Raw genomic sequence first — 24195 nt, forward strand, 5'->3', positions numbered from 1 at the left:
CACCTTGAGCTGTCAATTCTGTCTTCAGGAGCTTCTCCTGCCTCCACCACCGACTCTATCACCTTCTCCCATGCCTTCAACTCCTCTCCCGCCGCCTCTCACCATCCTCCATTGCCTCTCCTAAGCTCCTCTCACCATCTCCAGCAAGCTCTTCGTAGAAGCTTCGGTCCACTGCTCCCTCTCCTTCGCCACCTCGACAAAGCACTAGGACTTCATAAATATTGTGTGATTGTTACACATCTTTACATGCTTAGGATCTCTATAAATCATCAAATATGTTTTATAGAATTTTTATATTTGTCTTGAAAATTTCTTATTTTTTGAATACTAATCCAAATTTAAATTGGACCACTTCTTTACGTAGCACTTTTTTCTGCTTTGATTTGCTTAAGCCCTAAAAAAGCCAAAATGGTATGTTGCTGTTTTGCTCCGTTGTCAGCTTTCCACAACCTTGGCAAGTTCCACTACATAAAACTTATGAAAGCTTTAATTTCATCTCAAAACAAAGCTATCCATTTTACAAATCCCTCCAAACTTTCATGTATATTTCTTGAGCGGATTTTCAATTTGTTGTTGAGATCATTTATTGAGGATCAAATTGCCAAGTACTATCTCTACTTGGTGTTTATTGAGCTTGTGAGAGCCTCAATTGTAATTTGGGAGTATCTTGTACAACTGACATTGAGCTGAATTGAGTTCTCAAATTGTATTTGTACAAGAACGAAGACTTCTTAGTGCTGTGTTCTTCTCCTTGGACTAAGGAGAGGTGTTGTCTTATTTGCTTGAGGGTGTCAAGTGCAATAGAGGGTTAAGTCCAGCTTTTGGTTCTAAAGTTCGCACTTATATTTCAAACTCGGTGTGAGCTTGTGTGATGGTGGATTCTGAAATCCTAATGGAGGCGCTAGGTTGTGGATGTACCTAGTTGAAGGGTGAACCATTAGAAAAAAATGTTGTGCAATCTGTGGTTGTCTGCTGCTTATATTTTCTATTTATCCACATTCTGGACGTTCCACTGCTATCTTCCATCAGAACTTCTACAAAGCCAAAATCTACAACATCTATCCTACTTACATTCTAGTTCACCTCCTATGATACTATCATCACCTCTACATATAAATTCCAATTATCGAGCAAGAAGTTGTGCTTAACCAAAAGAAATTTTCAATAACGCTATTCACCGTGCCTCCACGGTTCTAACAGGAGCTTCTCTAAGTAGTTTGTTGTAAGAAAACTCTATATATGCTCATGTCTATGAAAAACAGTATATGAAACAAATCATATCATCTACCCTTCTGAAAAGGGTTCATTTGCCTCCCGAACAAGAAAGAATTAGTTCCTTGGAAAGTTCACATCACAATCTCATTTTCCAAGTATCAGGAGTTTCTGGTGCAGCGAAAGAACACCAGAACTTTTCAAACAATAACCAAAGTGAAATTTAATGACTTAGAAGTAAAACAAATACCACCAATCTCTTCATACTCATCACTACTCTCCTACCAATCTCTTGCTTAACCTCATCCGCTTATGAATGTTCATTTGTGACGCTTCTGCAAGGAGACTAGATCCTAAGCTCGAATAAAAATCATCCTACAACACCCCATAAGGATTATTTGATTCATCAGCAAACAGTATCATGGCAAATTGCGCCTTGCAAACTTTAACTCCATCTTCAGGTGCAAAATCAGCTATTCTACATGTGGATTTCAATCACAGGCTACAACATTATCTTCACACTCCAGCTATTAATGTTTGCATACTAGCAATCAAATTCCTGGTGTCTGATCAAGCACACTATACCATCAAGCAAAGTGGGTTTCACGTCTAATTTTCTTCAAATGACTACGAATTTTCTTTCCCCAGATGCAACAATTGGATGATGGGAGCATTACATTAAGAAACTAGCAAAAACCCTACTTTCCCCACTTTAATCGCAATATAAGAAATGTTTTTAAGCAAATAAAAGGAAAAACCAGAAGAAAAATACTGAAGCAGATATCAAAGAATTTAATCACTAATAACAATTAAACGGAACGGAAAATTTTACCTCAACAATATTCCCAACAAGGTAAGGCAGCTGCTTGTTAAGCTTAATCTTCTCCTGATTCTCCTTAATCTTCTCCTTAAACGATTCCAGTTCAAGGTTGTTCCTTTGCAGTTCATCCTACAAAATCCAACGCTCTAAAATATTAACAAAAACGATCGGATCTAACAAAAAACCTAGAGTTCGTTTCTTCAAGAGATCGATTAGGGTTAGGGTTTTTCTCGTCACCTTCAGGATCCGGAGCTCGTTGTCGAGGAGACGAGACGCTCGAGCGATATCGTCCGTGGTCATGTTGGCGAGCTGGTCGTCTTCGAAGTTGCTGTCGTCCATCGGAACCGCTGAAGATGCCATTGCTGATGGTCGAAGGACAAAACGATGGTAAGTTTACCGTGTATAAGCCATTTTATGGGCTTGGGCTTGACGAAAAGAGAGGAGACGACCCGAATCCGATCCTAATTGGGAAATGGGGCTTTATGAAGTATAAACGGGTACGGGTCAAGATTCTGAGCCAATCAGTAGACTGGATGGTGTTACTTGACAACGGATCAGTGAGGGATTAAGTAGAGCTAATCTCTCTTTAGCTTTGTCAAACACAAAAATATTTACAGATGTTGTAAATTGAGTTCACCTCTTCTGAATCGGTAAGCACAAAAAAGAGAATAAGGGTTTACAAATCCCTCTATAGGAGTTAAATTGAGTTAATCTCTCAATACAAGGGGTTTACAAATCCTACCAATTTAGATAGACTAAAAGAGGACCTTTCTGTTTATAAAGAAAGTGATCATAAGCTATTTTATTTCCAAACGCATAAAATGATCACGAGGTTTAAGTAAACCAACCTAACAAGTTAATAAATTTAATCTTTCAGATTATTAAAGGGTCTAATTATTATCCTTAATCTCTATATTTAAAACTTTGTCAAATAGGACAGAAGAGGTCAGTATGAAAAATCTCCGCCTAGTTATTCTTGTTTAACTCTCTTTTTCCGCACTGGTAAGCTCGTTTTTAATAGTAATGATCTCAATAGAATAATCACTTGTTATGTTCTTAAATCATGAAATCCTCTGTAAGAAATAAAAAATTAATATAGGATATGTTTAATTTCAGTCAAATTTATCGAGCAACAATAAAAATAGAAAAGAGAGAAAATAATTCATACAATATGTACTCCATTCAATTTGTTAGATGGCTTAAGAATTACATATGTGGCATGCATTTTCATTAATGGAAAAGTATTGATAGATTTATCAAATAAGTTCATTCCCTCCATCACCCAAGTGCATAGTGAAATGCTGATGAGATGGAGATATTTTATAAAAATATACCTTTTATTATAATCAATTAAATGAGTCTACGGATCTATTTGGCAAATTGAATAAACCCATCTTATTGGAGACAAAATGGATTCGTGTGCTTATAGCCTTTTGGTTGGCATATAAAAAGATAAAGTAAATTAGGTTTCTAAAGGCTCATTTTTGCTCAATAACTAGATTAGAAACAAATCAAGTCTCCCATGATCTAAAAGAAAACCATGTTAGAATGACTCGAGAATAGTGTCTAATATAAATGGTAGCCAAATTTATTTTTAAATTAGAACTGGTTCAATGGAGTCTAGTTTAGCATAATTCTAGTCAAATGGCGCAGGTTCACAACTGATCTAGATTTTTTTAAAATTTATCAAACTCACCCTAGCGCTTTGTTTTCTTTTTTTCCTTTTTTGAAGTGAAAATAGGGCAAGATGCCCTATTTCAAAAGATGTATATTATATAAACCATGTATATACAAAAAAATACCTAAAGCAATATTAAGAGCAATAGAAAGGGAGGAGGGAGAGGACCATAGCCGTTACCTTATCCATCATTCGAAAACTCAAAATCTAAACTAAAGGTATAGTATCAAGACCTATCGACAACATCAAGCAGCTAATAAACCATCAGCAAAAACCACAAAAACTCTTACAAAGAAACAAATAAACTAAGTATCTGTAGAAAAATCAAAACAGCTTGAGAACCGAGAGCGATCAACTAGTATCCTCGCTATTACTCAAAAGTTCGTCAATCTTCTTATCTTGAATGATAGATTTCAATTTGGTCGCTTTCTTATGCCGAGAGTTACCTGTCCAAAACAACAGAAAAATAGGATACATTAGACACCACTCTATAAGGATCTCTAATTTCGCCATTAAAAACTATATTATTTCTTTCTCTCCATAAGCACCAGCACAATGTAGGCAATAAGATTGACCAGAGCAAACGACGGTTCTTATCATTGATAAACTGCACCTTAGACTTCATCATATGAAATAGATCATGTTGAAAAGAATTAGTTCTTGACGAAGGAAGAAAGATTTGCTATATATCACGAGCATACTGACACTTGATGAAGAGATGATTTACTGATCCCTCAATTTCGTGAATGGGGTGAGAACGGAATGGTCGTTCCCATTTCTTATTCATGGATACCAAGCATAATGTATTTTTGGACGCTAGAATGACTATTCTCATTTCTACTTTATTTTCACTTTTTATGAGAATAATAATTCCCAGTGAATTGGTAGGGAATGAACATCTTCACTTAAGTATGAACGCAAAAAGTTAATTTAAATACCAAACATGTCATGATTGCTTAATAATTTTTTTGACGCAAAAAATGCTTAATAATTATCCATACTAAAAATTACAAAAAAAAATTCATTTGCACTTCATTCTCTACTCATACTCAAATATTAGAACAGAAGTGAGCATTTTATTCTCACATTCATTCTGTTCTATTCATTACTTCATTCCATTCTCGCGCGATCCAATTTTCGTATACTAAACGAGACGTAAGGAGGTTTTCCTGTATTGTTAATGGAGGAAACATTTCATTAAAGAGATATTCTTCGCCTCCTGACTTTAGCGTGTGGAAATTTGACACGAGCCTTTGAAAAAAGATTGAGAAGAAGTCCCAGAAGATGTCTGTTCGCGGGAAAAATCGTTGCTTTCTTCATTAATGATTCCATTGTACACTCTTGTAATAGTCTATCGATTACAAAGATCCGGTCTTTTATAGATCCGGTTACAACGAAAATCAAATTGAAAAGAAATGAAAATTACAACTTTGTTTCCTTGTTTGTCGAACGAATCGCGAGCTCCTGTTTTGCGGTCGCTCGCTTTGTGGGTTCTTTGCCTGCGCCGGGGTTGTTTGCCGTGGACCACCGCGCGATCTAGATCCGGTCGGATCTACGCAGTACAACGGGTATTATTTCACCAAGGAAATAATAGCCGGGGAGGATTGTTTCACCAAGGAAACAATCGTCCAAACCTCGGGATCTAAGACCAAGCTTAGATCCGGAGTGTAGCAACGTAGATCTGAGATCCGGTCCTCTCGAACTCCTGCCTTATTTGGCGTTGATGATCGTCGAGCACCAGATCTGGATGTGCAAGTCCTCAGGTTTGACCAAGTGGGTGTTTTGAGACAATCCTAACTGTAGGAAGGTTTGATCGCTCAATTTGTGGACCTCTCGTTCATTGGGGGAATCGAGAGGGGATTTTGACTGTGGTCCTAACTGTAAGAAGGTTTGACCAAGTGGGTGTTTTGAGACAATCCTAACTGTAGGAAGGTTTGATCGCTCAATTTGTGGACCTCTCGTTCATTGGGGGAATCGAGAGGGGATTTTGACTGTGGTCCTAACTGTAAGAAGGTTTGACCAAGTGGGTGTTTTGAGACAATCCTAACTGTAGGAAGGTTTGATCGCTCAATTTGTGGACCTCTCGTTCATTGGGGGAATCGAGAGGGGATTTTGACTGTGGTCCTAACTGTAAGAAGGTTTGACCAAGTGGGTGTTTTGAGACAATCCTAACTGTAGGAAGGTTTGATCGCTCAATTTGTGGACCTCTCGTTCATTGGGGGAATCGAGAGGGGATTTTGACTGTGGTCCTAACTGTAAGAAGGTTTGACCAAGTGGGTGTTTTGAGACAATCCTAACTGTAGGAAGGTTTGATCGCTCAATTTGTGGACCTCTCGTTCATTGGGGGAATCGAGAGGGGATTTTGACTGTGGTCCTAACTGTAAGAAGGTTTGACCAAGTGGGTGTTTTGAGACAATCCTAACTGTAGGAAGGTTTGATCGCTCAATTTGTGGACCTCTCGTTCATTGGGGGAATCGAGAGGGGATTTTGACTGTGGTCCTAACTGTAAGAAGGTTTGACCAAGTGGGTGTTTTGAGACAATCCTAACTGTAGGAAGGTTTGATCGCTCAATTTGTGGACCTCTCGTTCATTGGGGGAATCGAGAGGGGATTTTGACTGTGGTCCTAACTGTAAGAAGGTTTGACCAAGTGGGTGTTTTGAGACAATCCTAACTGTAGGAAGGTTTGATCGCTCAATTTGTGGACCTCTCGTTCATTGGGGGAATCGAGAGGGGATTTTGACTGTGGTCCTAACTGTAAGAAGGTTTGACCAAGTGGGTGTTTTGAGACAATCCTAACTGTAGGAAGGTTTGATCGCTCAATTTGTGGACCTCTCGTTCATTGGGGGAATCGAGAGGGGATTTTGACTGTGGTCCTAACTGTAAGAAGGTTTGACCAAGTGGGTGTTTTGAGACAATCCTAACTGTAGGAAGGTTTGATCGCTCAATTTGTGGACCTCTCGTTCATTGGGGGAATCGAGAGGGGATTTTGACTGTGGTCCTAACTGTAAGAAGGTTTGACCAAGTGGGTGTTTTGAGACAATCCTAACTGTAGGAAGGTTTGATCGCTCAATTTGTGGACCTCTCGTTCATTGGGGGAATCGAGAGGGGATTTTGACTGTGGTCCTAACTGTAAGAAGGTTTGACCAAGTGGGTGTTTTGAGACAATCCTAACTGTAGGAAGGTTTGATCGCTCAATTTGTGGACCTCTCGTTCATTGGGGGAATCGAGAGGGGATTTTGACTGTGGTCCTAACTGTAAGAAGGTTTGACCAAGTGGGTGTTTTGAGACAATCCTAACTGTAGGAAGGTTTGATCGCTCAATTTGTGGACCTCTCGTTCATTGGGGGAATCGAGAGGGGATTTTGACTGTGGTCCTAACTGTAAGAAGGTTTGACCAAGTGGGTGTTTTGAGACAATCCTAACTGTAGGAAGGTTTGATCGCTCAATTTGTGGACCTCTCGTTCATTGGGGGAATCGAGAGGGGATTTTGACTGTGGTCCTAACTGTAAGAAGGTTTGACCAAGTGGGTGTTTTGAGACAATCCTAACTGTAGGAAGGTTTGATCGCTCAATTTGTGGACCTCTCGTTCATTGGGGGAATCGAGAGGGGATTTTGACTGTGGTCCTAACTGTAAGAAGGTTTGACCAAGTGGGTGTTTTGAGACAATCCTAACTGTAGGAAGGTTTGATCGCTCAATTTGTGGACCTCTCGTTCATTGGGGGAATCGAGAGGGGATTTTGACTGTGGTCCTAACTGTAAGAAGGTTTGACCAAGTGGGTGTTTTGAGACAATCCTAACTGTAGGAAGGTTTGATCGCTCAATTTGTGGACCTCTCGTTCATTGGGGGAATCGAGAGGGGATTTTGACTGTGGTCCTAACTGTAAGAAGGTTTGACCAAGTGGGTACTTTACGTCCAGACTCTAACAGAGAGAGTGTTGAGTGCATAGACATGGTGAGAATGGGAGTTCTTATTCATTACATTGCTGTGGTTTTGGGAACTTCCCGTTACATAAATCGTCCACCCCCAGTTTCCTCTGCGGAACTGGTTCGGACATTATTATCAGTTAACTAACCGGGTTATCCTTAAGAATATTAGCTTAATATTCTCCAGGAACTTCCCGTCAAAAGTGGGGAAACAGTTTAGACTCATATACCTATTGGAGTATCAGGGAGTAGTTTAACCTCTTATACCGGTCGGAGGATTGAGAAACAGTTTATACTCGTATACTCTTTGGAGTTTTGCCGTTCTCAATTGGCTTACCTTAGCGTTATGACGCCGGCTTCAACCAAGGTCTGAATGCTATTCTTGAGAGCAAAGCAATCCTTGGTGGGATGAACGACCCTCCTGTGGTATGCACAGTACTTTGGGTCCGTAGTGTTGTCAGCTTCCTCCTGATTTGTGATAGGTGGTAGCTTGATCTTGTTACCTTCAAGGAGGGATTCGAAGATGGCTGGAACGTCTTCGTCCTTGAAGGAATACTCTCTTTGGAGTCTCGGACCCGAAGTCTTTTGCTGCCTTCGGGATTGCTGTTGTGACGCTTGATTAGCACCACCAGTAGCTGCAGGTGTTTTGCCCTTACCACGAGAGGCGAAGTTTGAGTCCAGCGGATTAACCGTCGGTTGGTTCCTCTCGGCCTTCTTCCTTCTAAGGAATCGCTCAGCCTGCTCCCCTCGGACCTTCAGATCCTTCCAAGTGTCAGACGGTGCTGTTCCCATTGCTTCCAACACGTCCAACGCAAGGTTGTTGTGGCAAGTTTGGAGGATGAATTCCTCTGTGATCGGGTCCCGGCAATTCATCGCCTTGTTCCGGAACCTTTTGACGAAGGTGTCGACTAACTCCCCGTCCTTCTGCTTCTCATCGAGCAATGATCCGATAGATATCTCGGTGTCGTCGTCGAAGAAGTTGGCCAGGAACTTGGTCTCCATGTCATCCCAGCTGTTCACGCTTCCTGGCTTGAGGCGGCGGTACCAATCGAAGGCGGCTCCGCGAAGAGTGCCGACGAATGACCGCACCATCAGAGGCTCATTGCCGGAAATAATACCCAGGTGCGATTTGAAATAAATCAAATGCTGAGTGGGGGAACCCTTCCCATCGAACGGCGTGAAGTTGATTAGATTGAACTTCGCCGGATATGGGATCGATTCCCACTCTCTTGGGTATGGACAGGGAATGCCTGTTTTCTTCGTCTCTTGAGCGGAGATCAATGTGTTGATTTTGCTCTCGAGATCTTTGATCTTCAAGTCTTCACTTGTATCCTCGTTGGCATCCTCGTTACCACCCCCCGCATTGACAGGAGGGTTATTGGCATCGTGAGCATTCGTATCCTCGTCCTCCTGATGGGCTTGGTTGCGACGACTCGGCTCGCCTTGCTGGTTCGCCCATGCTTGGATTTGTTGGTCATGCATTTCTCTCATGTTCTGCATGGTCATCTGCATCTCGAACCTGAAAGTTTCCTGCTGTTTAGCCAAAGCGTCTTCAATCATCTTGGCAATTTGCTCCGCACCTATCATCAGTGACTCACGGGGTTCCCCCTCACTGGACACTGTATTATCTGATGCGATTACGGAGCAGGTATCCGACTCTTCACCTTCTGAAGGTACTCGAACCCTACCATAAGTTCCTCGTGTGATTGCTCCAGACTGCAGACGGGTTAGGCGCCGGGATGCTTTCAGAATCGACTCGAAATCATCTTGTGCCGATGTCCCCTTGCTGGTCATATTGGTGGTGACCCTCGGAAATTCTCCGTCTTTAATCACCCTTCTTCTTCGTTGGGAACGCCTAGGCCTTGGTTTTGGCGTCTCTGCACTAAGTCTCTCGAAAACTGAAACTCTTTCGGGGACTGTCTTAATGCAGTTGCATTCAGACAATACCGCCCGAATGAGTTTGGAACAGGGGCATTGAGTTTTCTGTTCTCGGGGACTCCTCTTCCTGGTTCTATTCGTACCCCCAGCACGATAGTACAACTCGTCATTTTGACATTCGGAGTAACCTATCGTGTGCGGGCACGACCTCTCAGGTATAACACTATCACTATCAGATGATAATGTTTCCATCTGAGGTTGACTTGCCTTCTTTGGGCTTTCAAAGGTTACCCGCCTCAAAACATGCCTGTTTGGGCGTGAATTTTCGGCGTGCTCTTGGACTTCAATGCGCAAATTGGTGCGCGCAGCTGCCTTGAGCTCTTTGTCATGCTGGAGGTGATGGCGACCCCCAGTATGTTGAGTCGTTCTGGGCTTCTTCATCGGGCCCAAACGCTCGTGAATTGGAGCTTTGCCTCTCTCGTCAGGAATTGGACCGAGGCGCTCCATAATTGATTTCTTCTTGCGGGATGACTCTGCATGATCTCCCGGAGAAGTTATTGGGATTGACGGCGACTTTGGTTGACTCGCCGGAGTTTGACCTTCCTTGTTGCTGCTTTTGGGTCTGACCCGCCGCTTCAGACTTCGGTCTCCAAACTTTACGAGTTGGTGGCGGCTTCTTGGCTACCTCTTTCTACAGCTTTCTACGGGCTTCTTCAGCTTGAGCACGTGCCTGCGCTGATAGTGCGCGGCGTTTGCGAACGCGCTCCTCCAGCGTCGAACGGTTCCGTTTGACACGGACCCATTCGTTCGTTGGCGGCTTGGAGGAGTCGCCATTCATCGGCCGTTGAGGCTGTTTGCCTCTCCCGTTCTTCAGATCCGCGTTGTAGCGGATTCCGTCGGTGGACTCCATCGCTTTGGCGAATTGTTTGGCCAAGCGTTGGCGTTGCCTTTGGCGGGCTCTCTTTGAGAGAGTCACCGCTCCTTTGGTGACGGAAGAATTGGTTGGAACCAGCTTGATCTGGTTGGAGGTTGGTGGAGCCTCACCCGACGCAACTTTGGCGTCAATCAGGATGAGGTCGTCGTTGGTAGCTTCAACTTCTTCGTACCAACGCACCTTTCTGCTGGAAGAGAACTTGGACTTCTTAGACTTGCGAGGGGAGGTAGATCCGGACGAGGATGAAAGGTACTCCTTGAACTTTTGTTGGTCGAACTCATACTCGACCTCCTCCTCGACCGGGATCGAGATCCGCGGCTGCGACGCAACGATCTCGGCAATGAGATCGTTGGCTCCCACTGTGGTCGCCAGATTGTTCGCGGGAAAAATTGTTGCTTTCTTCCATTATACACTCTTGTAATAGTCTATCGATTACAAAGATCCGGTCTTTTATAGATCCGGTTACAACGAAAATCAAATTGAAAAGAAATGAAAATTACAACTTTGTTTCCTTGTTTGTCGAACGAATCGCGAGCTCCTGTTTTGCGGTCGCTCGCTTTGTGGGTTCTTTGCCTGCGCCGGGGTTGTTTGCCGTGGACCACCGCGCGATCTAGATCCGGTCGGATCTACGCAGTACAACGGGTATTATTTCACCAAGGAAATAATAGCCGGGGAGGATTGTTTCACCAAGGAAACAATCGTCCAAGTCTCGGGATCTAAGACCAAGCTTAGATCCGGAGTGTAGCAACGTAGATCTGAGATCCGATCCTCTCGAACACCTGCCTTATTTGACGTTGATGATCGCCGAGCACCAGATCTGGATGAGCAAGTCCTTGATGTCCCAAAGACGAGCCTTCTACAAATAATCTTTATTTATCTTTCTCTTAAATTAATACTTTCTTAGATAGAATTATATTAAGAACTTAAAGCTAGAGGCTGGCCGTACTTAGTAGGCTTACCCTCACTGTGCCTTGGCCAGGGCGTGCGGCCACAAGGGCTCGGCGCAACCGAGCACCAAGTAGCTGCCTCAGTGCTCGGCCACCTGGCTGCTCGGCCACCGAAGCGCACCTCTTGCGGGCCAAACGTGCGTGGCGGGCCCGCGCGAAGGTGCCGCCGGAGCCACCTATAGGTGCCTCGGCCAGCCGAGCCACCAGCGCTGGTGGGCGTCGGTCGTGTGTGCCGAGGCCCACCTTCGTGCGCCGCCCCGAGGCACCTAGGTGGCTCGGCCGAGCCACCACTTGGTGGCTCGGCCACTGAGCCTCCTTGGTGGCTCGGTGAGCCGACCTCCAGGTGTTTGTCGTTTTGCCTCTTTATGCCCGTTTTCCGGTTCTGCGGTTTGATAGGTTCGGATTCGATTTGTTGACCTGATTTGGCAGTAAATCCGGATCCCGATTAGGCAGTAAGTCCACTTCTGAGTTCGAGTCCGAAACCGATCTTGATTCGATCGTGATTTGTCCGAGTATGCCCTTGGTTGGATGACTCGTTGACTCTTCGAACACTTGGCTTGATCCCGCACGCGAATGGACGTATTCCGTTGCTTGTGTGCGATTCGTCGATCTCGTCGCCTCGTTGGTTTGTCGGTTTGTGCCGAGCTGTGCTAAGGGACCTATAAGCAATTTTATATGCCTACAATGTCCAATGAGGATGAGGTGAAAGCGTGGATGACATAACTATGTAGGAATCGAAAAAGGAAGTGTTTTCTTTCCTATTATGTTTATTAATTTATTTTCAAAGTTTTATTTATTTCTTACACGTCATTAATAGTTTTATCAATTGAAGTTCTTGAAACTATTGTGGTGCATAAACCCTTCATAAGTTGAGAATTTTTTTCTAGTGGAGAGTAGGGGGAACCTAGAAGATGTTGGAAGATTGTTATTATGAATATTTTATTGTTAACTCGGGATGTCATTAGTGATTTATCTTTTCTCCATCCAACTTGGTTATATCATTTGAAGACTTCCATCATTTTTTTGCTAGTTTAGTGATAACTAGCAGTGACGGAGCCACATGAGATTTGCCCTAGGCAGTTGCCCACTTACAACATGACGCTCTATGCAAACAGGGGCCAATGGATAATGCTACCTAAGATTTACTTTTTGCAATACCTATACTTGCATTATTTTTTGTCATTCTATTCGAGGACAATGGAAAGAAGCTATGAGCACTACAACAAAATGCACTACGCTCAAAGCTAGATTTTGTACCGGCTCCGATGACGGAGGAGTAGGAGGACGAGACATCTCTTTCGCCGATGTTTACGCCTTGGGATTCATCGCCAGCCAGGATTATTTTTTCGCTCAGGGTAAAAAAAAATCCTGGCTACGCCACTGATAACCAGACTATACTTTTCAAACTGCTATCAAACTATTACGTCCAAAGATTGTGGTGCCTTGATGATTCATAATTTTAGCAGTGACTCAAAGGGAAATACCATACGTTTTTGTCAGGGATAGTGTGAAAGTAACATAACTTATCCATAGTTAAATCTAACTTTCATTGGACTACGAGAGTAATTTTTATGCTTATGAGCAATGCAGAACATTGTATTTTTTTTTTTTTTTTTTTTTTTTTAACTATAGCATAGCGTCTACAACGTACAAGTATGGAATTAATATACAACATATAATTCTTTCTTCTATTCATTAAAATACAAACTAGAAAATGCGGAAAGACTGTATATAAGTGTGTCTAAACTGATAGCTACTGAAGCATTTTTTTTATCACTAATTTTAAATAAAATATGAATATTATAATAACTTTTCAAATAAATAATATTAACATAGGCTGATGAACCTATATTTTTGTGTAGCATTATTTATAATCTAAACATTTCTATACTCTGATTTAGTGTCTACCCTTCAACGAGCAACCTACTCTGCTTTAGAAGTTATTTTCTTATTTATTTGGAGGTAGTTGCAGGGAATTTTCTTTGAAATTTCTCTAGTCCGATAATTTATTTGTTAAAGTAAGAGAAAGAGAGAGAGTTTTGAGTAAATTTCCTTTAAGTTGAATATTGAGTGTACACATATATTTATATAAGTAGAAGAGGGTGAGGTGTGTTCTCATAACCAATGTGTGACTAAAATCCACGACAATACACTATTATCAACAGCCCCCCTCAAACTCATGTTGGATCAAACAAAGTGAGTTTGTGTACAAGAAACTAGAACCGGTGAACATGTAAGGCCTTTGTGAAGAAATATGCAAGCTCGTCAGCGAATGAGACATGAGGAAGTAGAATTGTCTTGTCCTTGATAACTTGTTGACAGACAAAATGAGCGTCGATCTCAATATGTTTGGTCCTCTCATGAAATATTGGATTATTAGCAATCTGGATGACACTCTTATTATCACACACTCTTATTATCATAGTAGAGAGGAGTAGGAGTCGCAACAGAAATACCGAAATCACTGAGAAGACGACGAAGATGAATAATCTCTTTAGCTGTTGTGGACATTGCACGATACTCTGCCTCAGTGCTGAAAAGAGCAACAACATCTTGTTTTTTACTCCGTTAGGAAATTAGAGAATCATCAAGAAATATACAATAACATGTGGTAGACTTTCTGGTAGTGGGATCACCAACCCGATCAGCATCAGAATATGCACAAAGCTCTAACTTGGATATAGCAGAAAACAGAAGAGAACGAGTGCTAGTACCCCGGAGATACCGAAGAAACGTAATAAGACAACATAATATACAGAACATGGGGACACTAACAAATTGACTAACAATGCAAACAGCATGAGAGATATCTGGTCAAGAGATGCACAGATAGACCAACTGGCCAACAAGATGTCGATATCGGGTAGGATCAGATAGAGGCTCACCACCAGTAGAGCGAAGTTTGACATTCTGTTAGAGTGGAGTATCGACTGTTGCATCGTCAGTTAGCTCAGCTCGATCTAAAATATCCGAGAGATACTTCTGTTGAAACAGTAGTACACCATGTGGGCCTTGAGAAATTTCTAGACCAAGAAAATACCGAAGAGATCCAAGATCCTTCATGTGGAACTGTTGTTACAACTGAGGTTTTGCATATTGTATACCAGCTACATCGTCACCTGTAATGATCATATCATCTACATAGATAAGTAATAAAACTCTGCCACGCGATGTAGTTCGAACAAACAGAGAAGCATCTTGATGACTTTCCATAAAGCCCGTCTTGAGCACGACATCGCTAAAACACTCAAACCAAGCGCGAGGTGCCTGCTTGAGACCATAAACAGCACGGCCGGAGGAGACACAAACTATATTTTCTGGAATATCTTTACCTTCCAGAGTCCATACGTCCATGTTCTCTTGTTGCTTATGTAAGTCCAAAATCTTCTACCTTGCTTTTCGCAGATTTATGGTATAGACGACTTGGTCATGTGTCTGTAGGCTGTCTAAAAATCACAATAGATAGCTGATCTCCATCAAACACAGATAATGGAAGTTACAATCTGACGACTTCCAGAAGGCTATAATTTGAAGACTTTCACGTGGATCGATGAAGGTTACAATCTGACTACCTTCATAACAATTGATGAAAGCTCTAATCAACAGCCTCCACAATCAACATCGGGAGTTACAATCTGACGACTCTCACATATCAGAGAGCTAAAGTAAAGATTACAAAATGACGATCTTTGCAACACTTCGACAGAAAGAGACTACAAATCGACGGTCTCTTCAAATCAAGACGTGGAAGTCCTCCCCGCGTACCAGCATCAAGATGCGCCGTGTCCATAGCCACGGACGCAGCTCAAACGCAGCTCCAAAAGCTGCAAACGCAGCTCAGATTCGGCCGCCAACGCAGCTCATGTTCGGCCGCAAACGCAGCTCCAAAAGCTGCAAACGCAACTCAGATTCGGCCGCCAACGCAGCTCATGTTCGGCCGCAAACGCAACTCCAAAAGTTACAAACGCAGTTCATGTTCGGCCACAAACGCAGTCTCCGAAAGCTATCAATGCAGCTTTCATCCGATGCCAAACGCAGCTCCAAAGCTGCCAAACGCAGCTTTCAACAAGATACCAACGCAGCTTCCAAATTGCTGCGTCTGAGCTTCCAAACACTGCGTTTGAACACAGAATTCACATCAGAACATGGATTTTGCATTTGACTCGTTCAAACACGAGCTGAACGGTTTCAAAACCGTTTCCCACGATCTGAGGGGATCACAACTCCACTCAGGAGTGATTTAAGGGGCGGTTACATCCCATTAGCCCCACTTAGGAGCGAATTAAGGAGGTGGTTACACCCTTTAATCCCCTATAAATAACTAAAAATCAATTCAGTTTGAGGCGGTCTGTTGGAACTTTTTGGCAGCGAAAAGAGGATCCTTCATCCTTCGGTTGGAGCTTTGGAGATCGGCAACAAGATCTTTTTGATCCTTGGCTTATAACCGACTTTCGGTTAAATCAACTCGTTCATAGAGTTTTAAACTCGTTCAGAGTTCTCCACAACGTGAAATCGTGAGGAGAAGACCACGTTCCAGTGAAACAAGACATCGGATCATCAACGAGAAGCAAACTCGACGCGAGCATTCGAGGGAGGCATCTCATCGCCACCGTGAAGAACCCAGAATTAAACAAAGGGGATAATCAAATTCATTCTCTTCTCTTTTGTAATCAAGAAATCCAATTGTAACTGAGATTAAAGGAATACAAATCAAATTTTCCTTTATTGTCTTTTTTACTGTAAATTTTTCACAAACAAAAGATGACGACTCTGCTGGGGACTAGCTTCTCTGACGAAGAAGTGGTGGCGCAATCCGATATTCATCTCACTGGAACAACCGTCGAAACTCTCGTGGTAGAGTTTGATCAAGCCAAGTTTGAGGAGGCCCTCTCCTCCGGATCCCTTAGCCCCAAGGCTATGCGCAAGATCCACAAAGTCTCCAAAGAGACTAAAGCTCCAACTGTTCCAATTGCAGCCGAATCGCCTAAGGAAGACTGCTCGGACAGCCCCTCCCCCGATGGAGTGGGCTCAACTTCAGCCAAACCCACGCCAAGACGACGGGTATCGGGTCGAAAGATGCCCATGGAGGCGACAAAGACCTTGAAGCAGGCTAAGAAGAACATCGCTCGACAGAGGAGGAGATCCTTACGACGAGCACATCTCCGAGAATGCCGATCCTCAAGTCAACACGAGCTTCATGTTTGTGAGCCTAAACACAACCATGTGCTCTGCGTTTCTGCTTCAGAACGCAAGCATCGCATCCATGAGCCCAAACATAGGCTCTGTATGAATAAGACTGAACGCAGCCCTCAGAACTGCGTTTCACCAGCAACACCTGGAGCTCAGACATGCGTTCAGGTGGCGAAATTCAATACCGAACCTGGTGTATACCGTGGAGCTTCGGGGCCTCAGGGGTGCGTTCCACAAAATAAACGCAACCCCCGGCTCGCTGACCGGGCAGCGAGACCCCCGAATACTCTGCGTAGCGCGATTAGATCGAGGGGTAGATATAAGAAGTTCATGGATTCAAGGCATCTCAACCAGATCCATGTTCACCAAGAGACAGTCATGTCCAATCATGGACTGGGGGTTCCAATTCAAACCTCACAATCAGTGAGTAATTCTCTTTGAATCTTTACAATAGATTTGAGAGAGTTCATATCGAGAGAAAGACTGATGCAACAAGTCATTCGTTCATTCTAATGTGAACGGTTGATTCCTACAGTCCTTTCGGGATGTCAATGTTGTTCATATACGACCAAACAATTAGTGTTCGGCCGATTAACGCATGTTACCTTGCCCAACCAACAACGACATTCTCACAAGAAGAAGTCTCCAGAGACCGAATATCCTAAAGTCAGAGGGAAAGCCTCAAGTCCTAATTCCGATGACTCAGAGACAAGTCGTTCACCGACCGTCAGAGAAATCACTAATGAGTTTGAGGGGATCTACCGACACACTCGGACGCGAACAGGAGCCATTCCCCCTATCAACTATCAGAGGTTAGCCACAAGAACTAATTCCGATGATAAACACTCGGCCATTGCGGAGTCTCAATCATCAAGCTCTTTTATTGGGCATGAGAGCTTCACCCACATGGCAGAACATTCTGAAGATCTTTCAAAGAGGGTTGCGGAGCAAGACGCCATGCTCAAATCACAGCAGAAGACCCTCAATGAACTCCTAGACCTGTTGACTCAACTCGTCGCAGACAAGGCTAAATCTCAGAAGACAGATTCGCCATCTAGGAAAGAATCCTCCCGGAGAGGAAAAACTTCTTCATCCCGACCTCACACAAGCAAAGGGAAGGAAAAAGTGGTTGATGACACGGCTTCTGACCAAGAAGCCCACAACCTAGAATCTTCCTCTGATGAAGGAAGAGAGACGGAGAATGAACAGAATCTCCAGTCTGTCAAAATAGAAGAATTGGAAGCCCGCCTCAATGCTATTTCTAACAGAAGCGAGCTTCAAGAAGAGGGAGTTGTCAGACCCTATCCTGCCGAATGGGATGCAGCCCCTTATCCTCCAAAATTTAAGGTCCCGACGCTATAAACTTTTGACGGCACGGGATCACCGAACCAACATATCTATCATTTTAAGTCACAGACTGGGAATGTGATATCAAATGACGCCATACTAGCTCGATTATTCATTGGCACCCTCAAGGGAGTTGCCTTTGAATGGTTCAGGAAACTTCCTGTGGGATGTATCCAAAAGTGGACAGATCTAGAGAGACTCTTCCTGTCAAGATTCTTTGAAGAGGATACAGAAGTCTCCATCCGTATCCTCGCCACTAAGCAGAAGAAGAGGGAGTCTGTCAAAACTTTCGTCAAGAGGTTTTGAAGCATGGCTCTTCGATGCCCGACAGGTATGACACAGTCTACCTTAGTAGAGACCTGTCGACACAACTTGCAGACCAACCTTCTAGCACAAATGAGGGTTGCAGAATGCCGTTCTTGGAGACAACTAATCTCTCAAGGCGAACAGGCTCAAAAGATTATTGCCAGGATCAAAGCTAAAGAACAAAGTAGGCAGGATCAACCTGAGCAATCAGACCAAGCCCAACCTTCACCTGAGGGAAGATACTACGGCCACTGAAGCTAATCCTCCTCTTCGGTAGGATGGCAGGTCCAACAACTATCACGTTAACAATTACCTCTGATAGTCAACCTAATTAGATAGTGGCCTGTTAGGCGATGTGCCATGTCTACCCTTTTCCCCCCTACACTTGTTCAAGACTGGGGGTTGGTTTATTTGTAGTTCATTGAATTATGAGTAACAAATTTTCTGAGTTGTCATGTTCAATAGAATACCTCTGTCAACCACGAAATCTACCAAAACTATCACGTTAATCGTCACCTCTGATAGTCCTTTTCCTCTAAATTCCCCCACCAATCCTCTTCAAGTAGGATGGCGGGTCCACCAAAACTATCACGTTAACAGTTACCTCTGATAGTCTAGTTTCTCCAAATTCTCCCACCAATCCTCTTCAATAGGATGGCGGGTCCACCAAAACTATCACGTTAGCAGTTACCTCTGATAGTCAAACTCATTAGATAATGGCCTACCATATAATGTGCCTCTATTCCGACTTCATGGATAGTGCCCCACTAGGTAATGTGTCTTGCCTACCTCTTTTTATTCCCCTACTAAGTCTTAATCAAGACTGGGGGTTGGTTACTTGGAATCCATTGGATTAAGAGTAATAAATCTTTCACATCGTCAAGTTAACATTACACTTCTGACGATCATCACCCCACAGGGTATGAATGCAGCTTGCATCACTCCTAACTTGTCACGTTAATAATACACCTCTGACAATCAACTTATCAATTCTCTCCAATAGGATGATATGTCCTCAAAATTGCTCAAATCGTAATATTCCCCAGCAAGACACTAAGTCTTTAAAATCTTAGTATCAAAATTCATCGCTTCTGATGATAAACTCATTTAGCAATTCTCCCCAGCGAGACGCTAGTCCCCAAAATCTTGTTCAAATCACAAGTACACAAATCGTGTCATGTTAACATCATACCTCTGACAACTCACTTATCAATCCTCGTCAATAGGATGATAAGTCCACAAAGTTGCTCCAATCGCAATACATTCCTGTCACGTTAACAGTATACCTCTGACAACAATCCACTTATCAATCCTTGTCAATAGGATGATAAGTCTCTAAAGTTGCTCCAATCGCAACACAAACTCTCGTCACGTTAACACTAAACCTCTGACAAATTCACTTATCAATTATCTTTAATAGGTTGATAAGTCCACAAAGTTGCTCCAATCGCAACACAAATCGTGTCACGTTAACATCATACCTCTGACAACTCACTTATCAATCCTCGTCAATAGGATGCTAAGTCCATAAAGTTTGCTCCAATCGCAACAAATTACTGTCACGTTAACACTAAACCTCTGACAAAACCCACTTATCAATCCTCATCAATAGGATGATAAGTCCACAAAGTTGCTCCAATCGCAATACAAATTCTGTCACGTTAACACTAAACCTCTGACAAAACCCACTTATCAATCCTCGTCAATAGGATGATAAGTCCACAAAGTTGCTCCAATCGCAACACAAATTCTGTCACGTTAACACTAAACCTCTTACAAAACCCACTTATCAATCCTCGTCAATAGGATGATAAGTCCACAAAGTTGCTCCGATCGCAACAAATTCTTGTCATATTAATACCACACATCTGACAAAATTCACTTATCAATCCTCTTCAATAGGATGATAAGTCCACAAAGTTGCTCCAATCGCAACACAAATCATGTCACGTTAACATCATACCTCTGACAACCTACTTATCAATCCTCGTCAATAGGATGATAAGTCCACAAAGTTGCTCCGATCGCAACAAATTCCTGTCATGTTAATACCACACCTCTGACAAAATTCACTTATCAATCCTCTTCAATAGGATGATAAGTCCACAAAGTTGCTCCAATCGCAACACAAATCCTGTCACGTTAACATCATACCTCTGACAACCCACTTATCAATCCTCATTAATAGGATGATAAGTCCACAAAGTTGCTCCTATCGCAACACAATCCCGTCATGTTAACACCAAACCTCTGATAATTAACTTATCGACTCTTCCCAATAGAGCGATAAGTCATCAAAGTTGCTCCGATCGCAACATTCCCGTCACGTTAATATCAAACCTCTGATAATTAACATATCGACTCTCCCCAATAGAGCGATAAGTCCTCAAAGTTGCTCCGATCGCAACATTCTCTTGTCACGTTAATATCAAACACCTCTGACAAAATCAACTTATCGACTCTCGTCAATAGAGCGATAGGTCCTCAAAGTTGCTCCGATCGCAACACTTTCCACTTATCGACTCTCATCAATGGAGCGATAGGTCCATAAAAATACTGTTAGGTTAACATCACACCTCTAACAGTCAAACCCCCCAATGAACTTGTTAATCATTTTTCAACAAGAATAGCAAGTTGTCATTATAAAATCCCTAGCGGATTAATTATTTTCTAAAATTATCCTAGTGATAATAAAGAAAGTTTTTGAATTTTACTCTAAGTAAAAATTCATGCCAAGTTAATATTACACCTCTGGCGTTTCTAACTTTCTTTCAGTAACACAGGAAGAAATAATGACAAAGTCCACGTATTCAACATCGTGGCAGGTTGTTATTAATAACACCGAAATCCATGCCTTACACGCATGGGGGACTTTATCTCGATCCCTAATTAGAGATAAGTCTACGCCTAACACGCGTTGTCGGTTAGTCTTTTACCGTGAAAAGGACATCAAAATCCATGCCTCACACGCATGGAGGACTTTATCTCGATCCCTAATTAAAGATAAGCCTACGCCTAACACGCGTTGCCGGTTAGTCTTTTTCCGTGAAAATGACAAAGTCTATGTATTCAAAATCATAGCATCAAGTCTAAGAGGGTTCATTCTCTTAGCACAACGTTACATGTGGAACGGACTTAGACAATCCACATGCTAGCCCGACTCAAACGGTAGTCGGTAAAGGCTTATCAAATCCGTTGATGGCTGAGGGTTTGCCAAAAATCCTATGCACGTTTGCAGGCCCATTAGCTTAATGGATGTGAGCCGAGACTTAAAACAGATGAGCCAAAGACAAGTCTCAAAGACTTAGTCAAAAATGCACGGAAGCCACTTCCATGTCTTAAGTCAAAACGTTGAGGTCAGACCCGCGATGCAAAAACCGAACGCCGAGGTCACACCCGTGTTCCAAATTCAACATGCAAGGGTGAGACCCGCATCTCAAGTTCAAAATGCAGGGTCCATCCCCACATTCCAGAAGCAGGATTATGGCGCATACCTTCACACAGGTCCTACGTGGCAAATCCCTTCAACCATGATGCCTTCGAAGCAAGTGCAGAGAACAAATCCTTTACCACAAGGAATCAACAGCTCCAAGATCAGAGTTGAGATCCAAAGTATTCCGAAAATTCGTTCCAGTCAACCACGAACTTTCGAAAACTTTGGAGGGGTTCTGTAGGCTGTCTAAAAATCACAATAGATAGCCGATCCCCATCAAACACCGATGATGGAAGTTACAATCTGACGACTTCCAGAAGGCTACAATTTGAAGACTTTCATGTGGATCGATGAAGGTTACAATCTGACTACCTTCACAATAATTGATGAAAGCTCTAATCAACAGCCTCCACAATCAACATCGGGAGTTACAATCTGACGACTCTCATATTCTCAGATTACAAAATGACGATTTTTGCAAAACTTCGATAGAAAGAGACTACAAATCGACGGTCTCTTCAAATCAAGACGTGGAAGTCATCCCCGCGTACCAGCATCAAGATGCGCCGCGTCCATAGCCACGAACGCAGCTCAAACGCAGCTCAAACGCAGCTCCAAAAGCTGCAAACGCAGCTCAGATTCGGCCGCAAAATGCAGCTCATGTTCGGCCGCAAACGCAGCTCCAAAAGCTGCAAACGCAGCTCAGATTCGGCCGCCAACGCAGCTCATGTTCGGCCGCAAACGCAGCTCCAAAAGTTGCAAACGCAGTTCATGTTCGGCCACAAACGCAGTCTCCGAAAGCTATCAACGCAGCTTTCATCCGCTGCCAAATGCAACTCTAAAGCTGCCAAACACGGTTTTCAACAAGATGCCAACGCAGCTTCCAAATTGCTGCGTCTGAGCTTCCAAATACTGCGTTTGAACACAGAATTCACATCAGAACATGGATTTTGCGTTTGACTCGTTCAAACACGAGCTGAATGGTTTCAAAACCATTTCCCACGAGGATCACAACTCCACTCAGGAGTGATTTAAGGGGCGGTTACATCCCATTAGCCCCACTTAGGAGCGAATTAAGGAGGTGGTTACACCTCTTAATCCCCTATAAATAACTAAAAATCAATTCAGTTTGAGGCGGTCTGTTGGAACTTCTTGGCAGCGAAAAGAGGATCCTTCATCCTTCGGTTGGAGCTTTGGAGATCGGCAACAAGATCTTTTTGATCCTTAGCTTATAACCGACTTTCGGTTAAATCAACTCGTTCATAGAGTTTTAAACTCGTTCAGAGTTCTCCACAACGTGAAATCGTGAGGAGAAGACCACGTTCCAGTGAAACAAGACATCGGATCGTCAACGAGAAGCAAACTCGACGCGAGCATTCGAGGGAGGCATCTCATCGCCACCATGAAGAACCCAGAATTAAACAAAGGGGAGAATCAAATTCATTCTCTTCTCTTTTGTAATCAGGAAATCCAATTGTAACTGAGATTAAAGGAATACAAATCAAATTTTCCTTTATTGTCTTTTTTACTGCAAATTTCCCACAAACAGTGTCTCATAAAAGGCTGGAAAAGTCTTATCCAGTCCGGAGTACTTGGTCCTGTATCCTCTCGTTCTCATATTGAACATTCGGGTTTCGTTCAAGGATTATTATCTTGAACTTTGAATTGCTGGCTGTTGATAATAGTGTAGTGTAGTGGTTTTTAGTCTCACGTTGGTTATGAGAACACACCTTACCCTCCTCTACTTGTATAAATATATGTGTACACTCAATATTTAACTCAAGGGAAATAATATAACTCTAGCTCTGATATCATGTTAAAGTAAGTGAGAGAGAGAGAGAGAGAGAGAGAGAGAGAGAGAGAGAGAGAGAGAGAGAGAGTGTGTGTTTTGGGTAAATTTCCCTTGAGTTAAATAATGAGTGTACACATATATTTATACAAGTAGAGAAGGCTAAGGTGTGTTCTCACAACCAATGTGGGACTAAAACCCACTACAATACACTATTATTAACATTATTAAAGCTATATAAAACTTGTTGATGTCAGTTATCTAACATAGAGTTTATGTGTGGATTAAGAAGGTTACGGTCCTCAATCTCCTTCAAACGGCTGAATCTTAGGTCAAGAATCATGTCCTACACATAAAAAACACGTAAGAGGTCACAGTTGGAATATCCGGTGGTTCCTACGACAATCAAGTCAACAGAGAGCTTGAGTGGGGAAGAAAGGGAGTTAAGTATTTAGTTTGTTAGCAATAGATTGCTTATCCTCAGCAGTGGACAAAAATTTCCTTTTATAGGAGATTCGAGGGGGTAGATGAGTAACAATCGTTATCTGCTTTACAAATGTCGATTGCAGAGGGTAGGGTTGGTAAACGACCGAATCGAAGCGAATAGCTACCCATTCGAATTCGAATTCGGTCCATTTTTATATATTCGAATTCGTGATCGTATTCGAGTCGAATACGAAATGACCATTCAAATTCGATTCGACAACATTTATTCGCATTGTAATTTTTCCCACATT

The 24195-nt window shown here is 42.7% G+C and overlaps 1 protein-coding gene across 1 annotated transcript in view; it reads right to left on the minus strand.

Moving 5' to 3' along the window:
• Positions 1-2450, minus strand: part of LOC109819620 (26S protease regulatory subunit 6A homolog) — a 13030-nt gene extending 10580 nt beyond the window's left edge. The window contains exons 1-2 of the mRNA XM_020385396.1: positions 2270-2450; positions 2045-2161 (exon numbers count right to left, since the gene is read on the minus strand). Coding sequence (XP_020240985.1) covers positions 2045-2161; positions 2270-2392 — 240 coding nt within the window. The 5' untranslated portion in view covers positions 2393-2450. The remainder of the gene's footprint in view (positions 1-2044; positions 2162-2269) is intronic.

This window comes from Asparagus officinalis, chromosome 8 (assembly GCF_001876935.1).
Source record: "Asparagus officinalis chromosome 8, Aspof.V1, whole genome shotgun sequence".
Taxonomy (NCBI): domain Eukaryota; kingdom Viridiplantae; phylum Streptophyta; class Magnoliopsida; order Asparagales; family Asparagaceae; genus Asparagus; species Asparagus officinalis.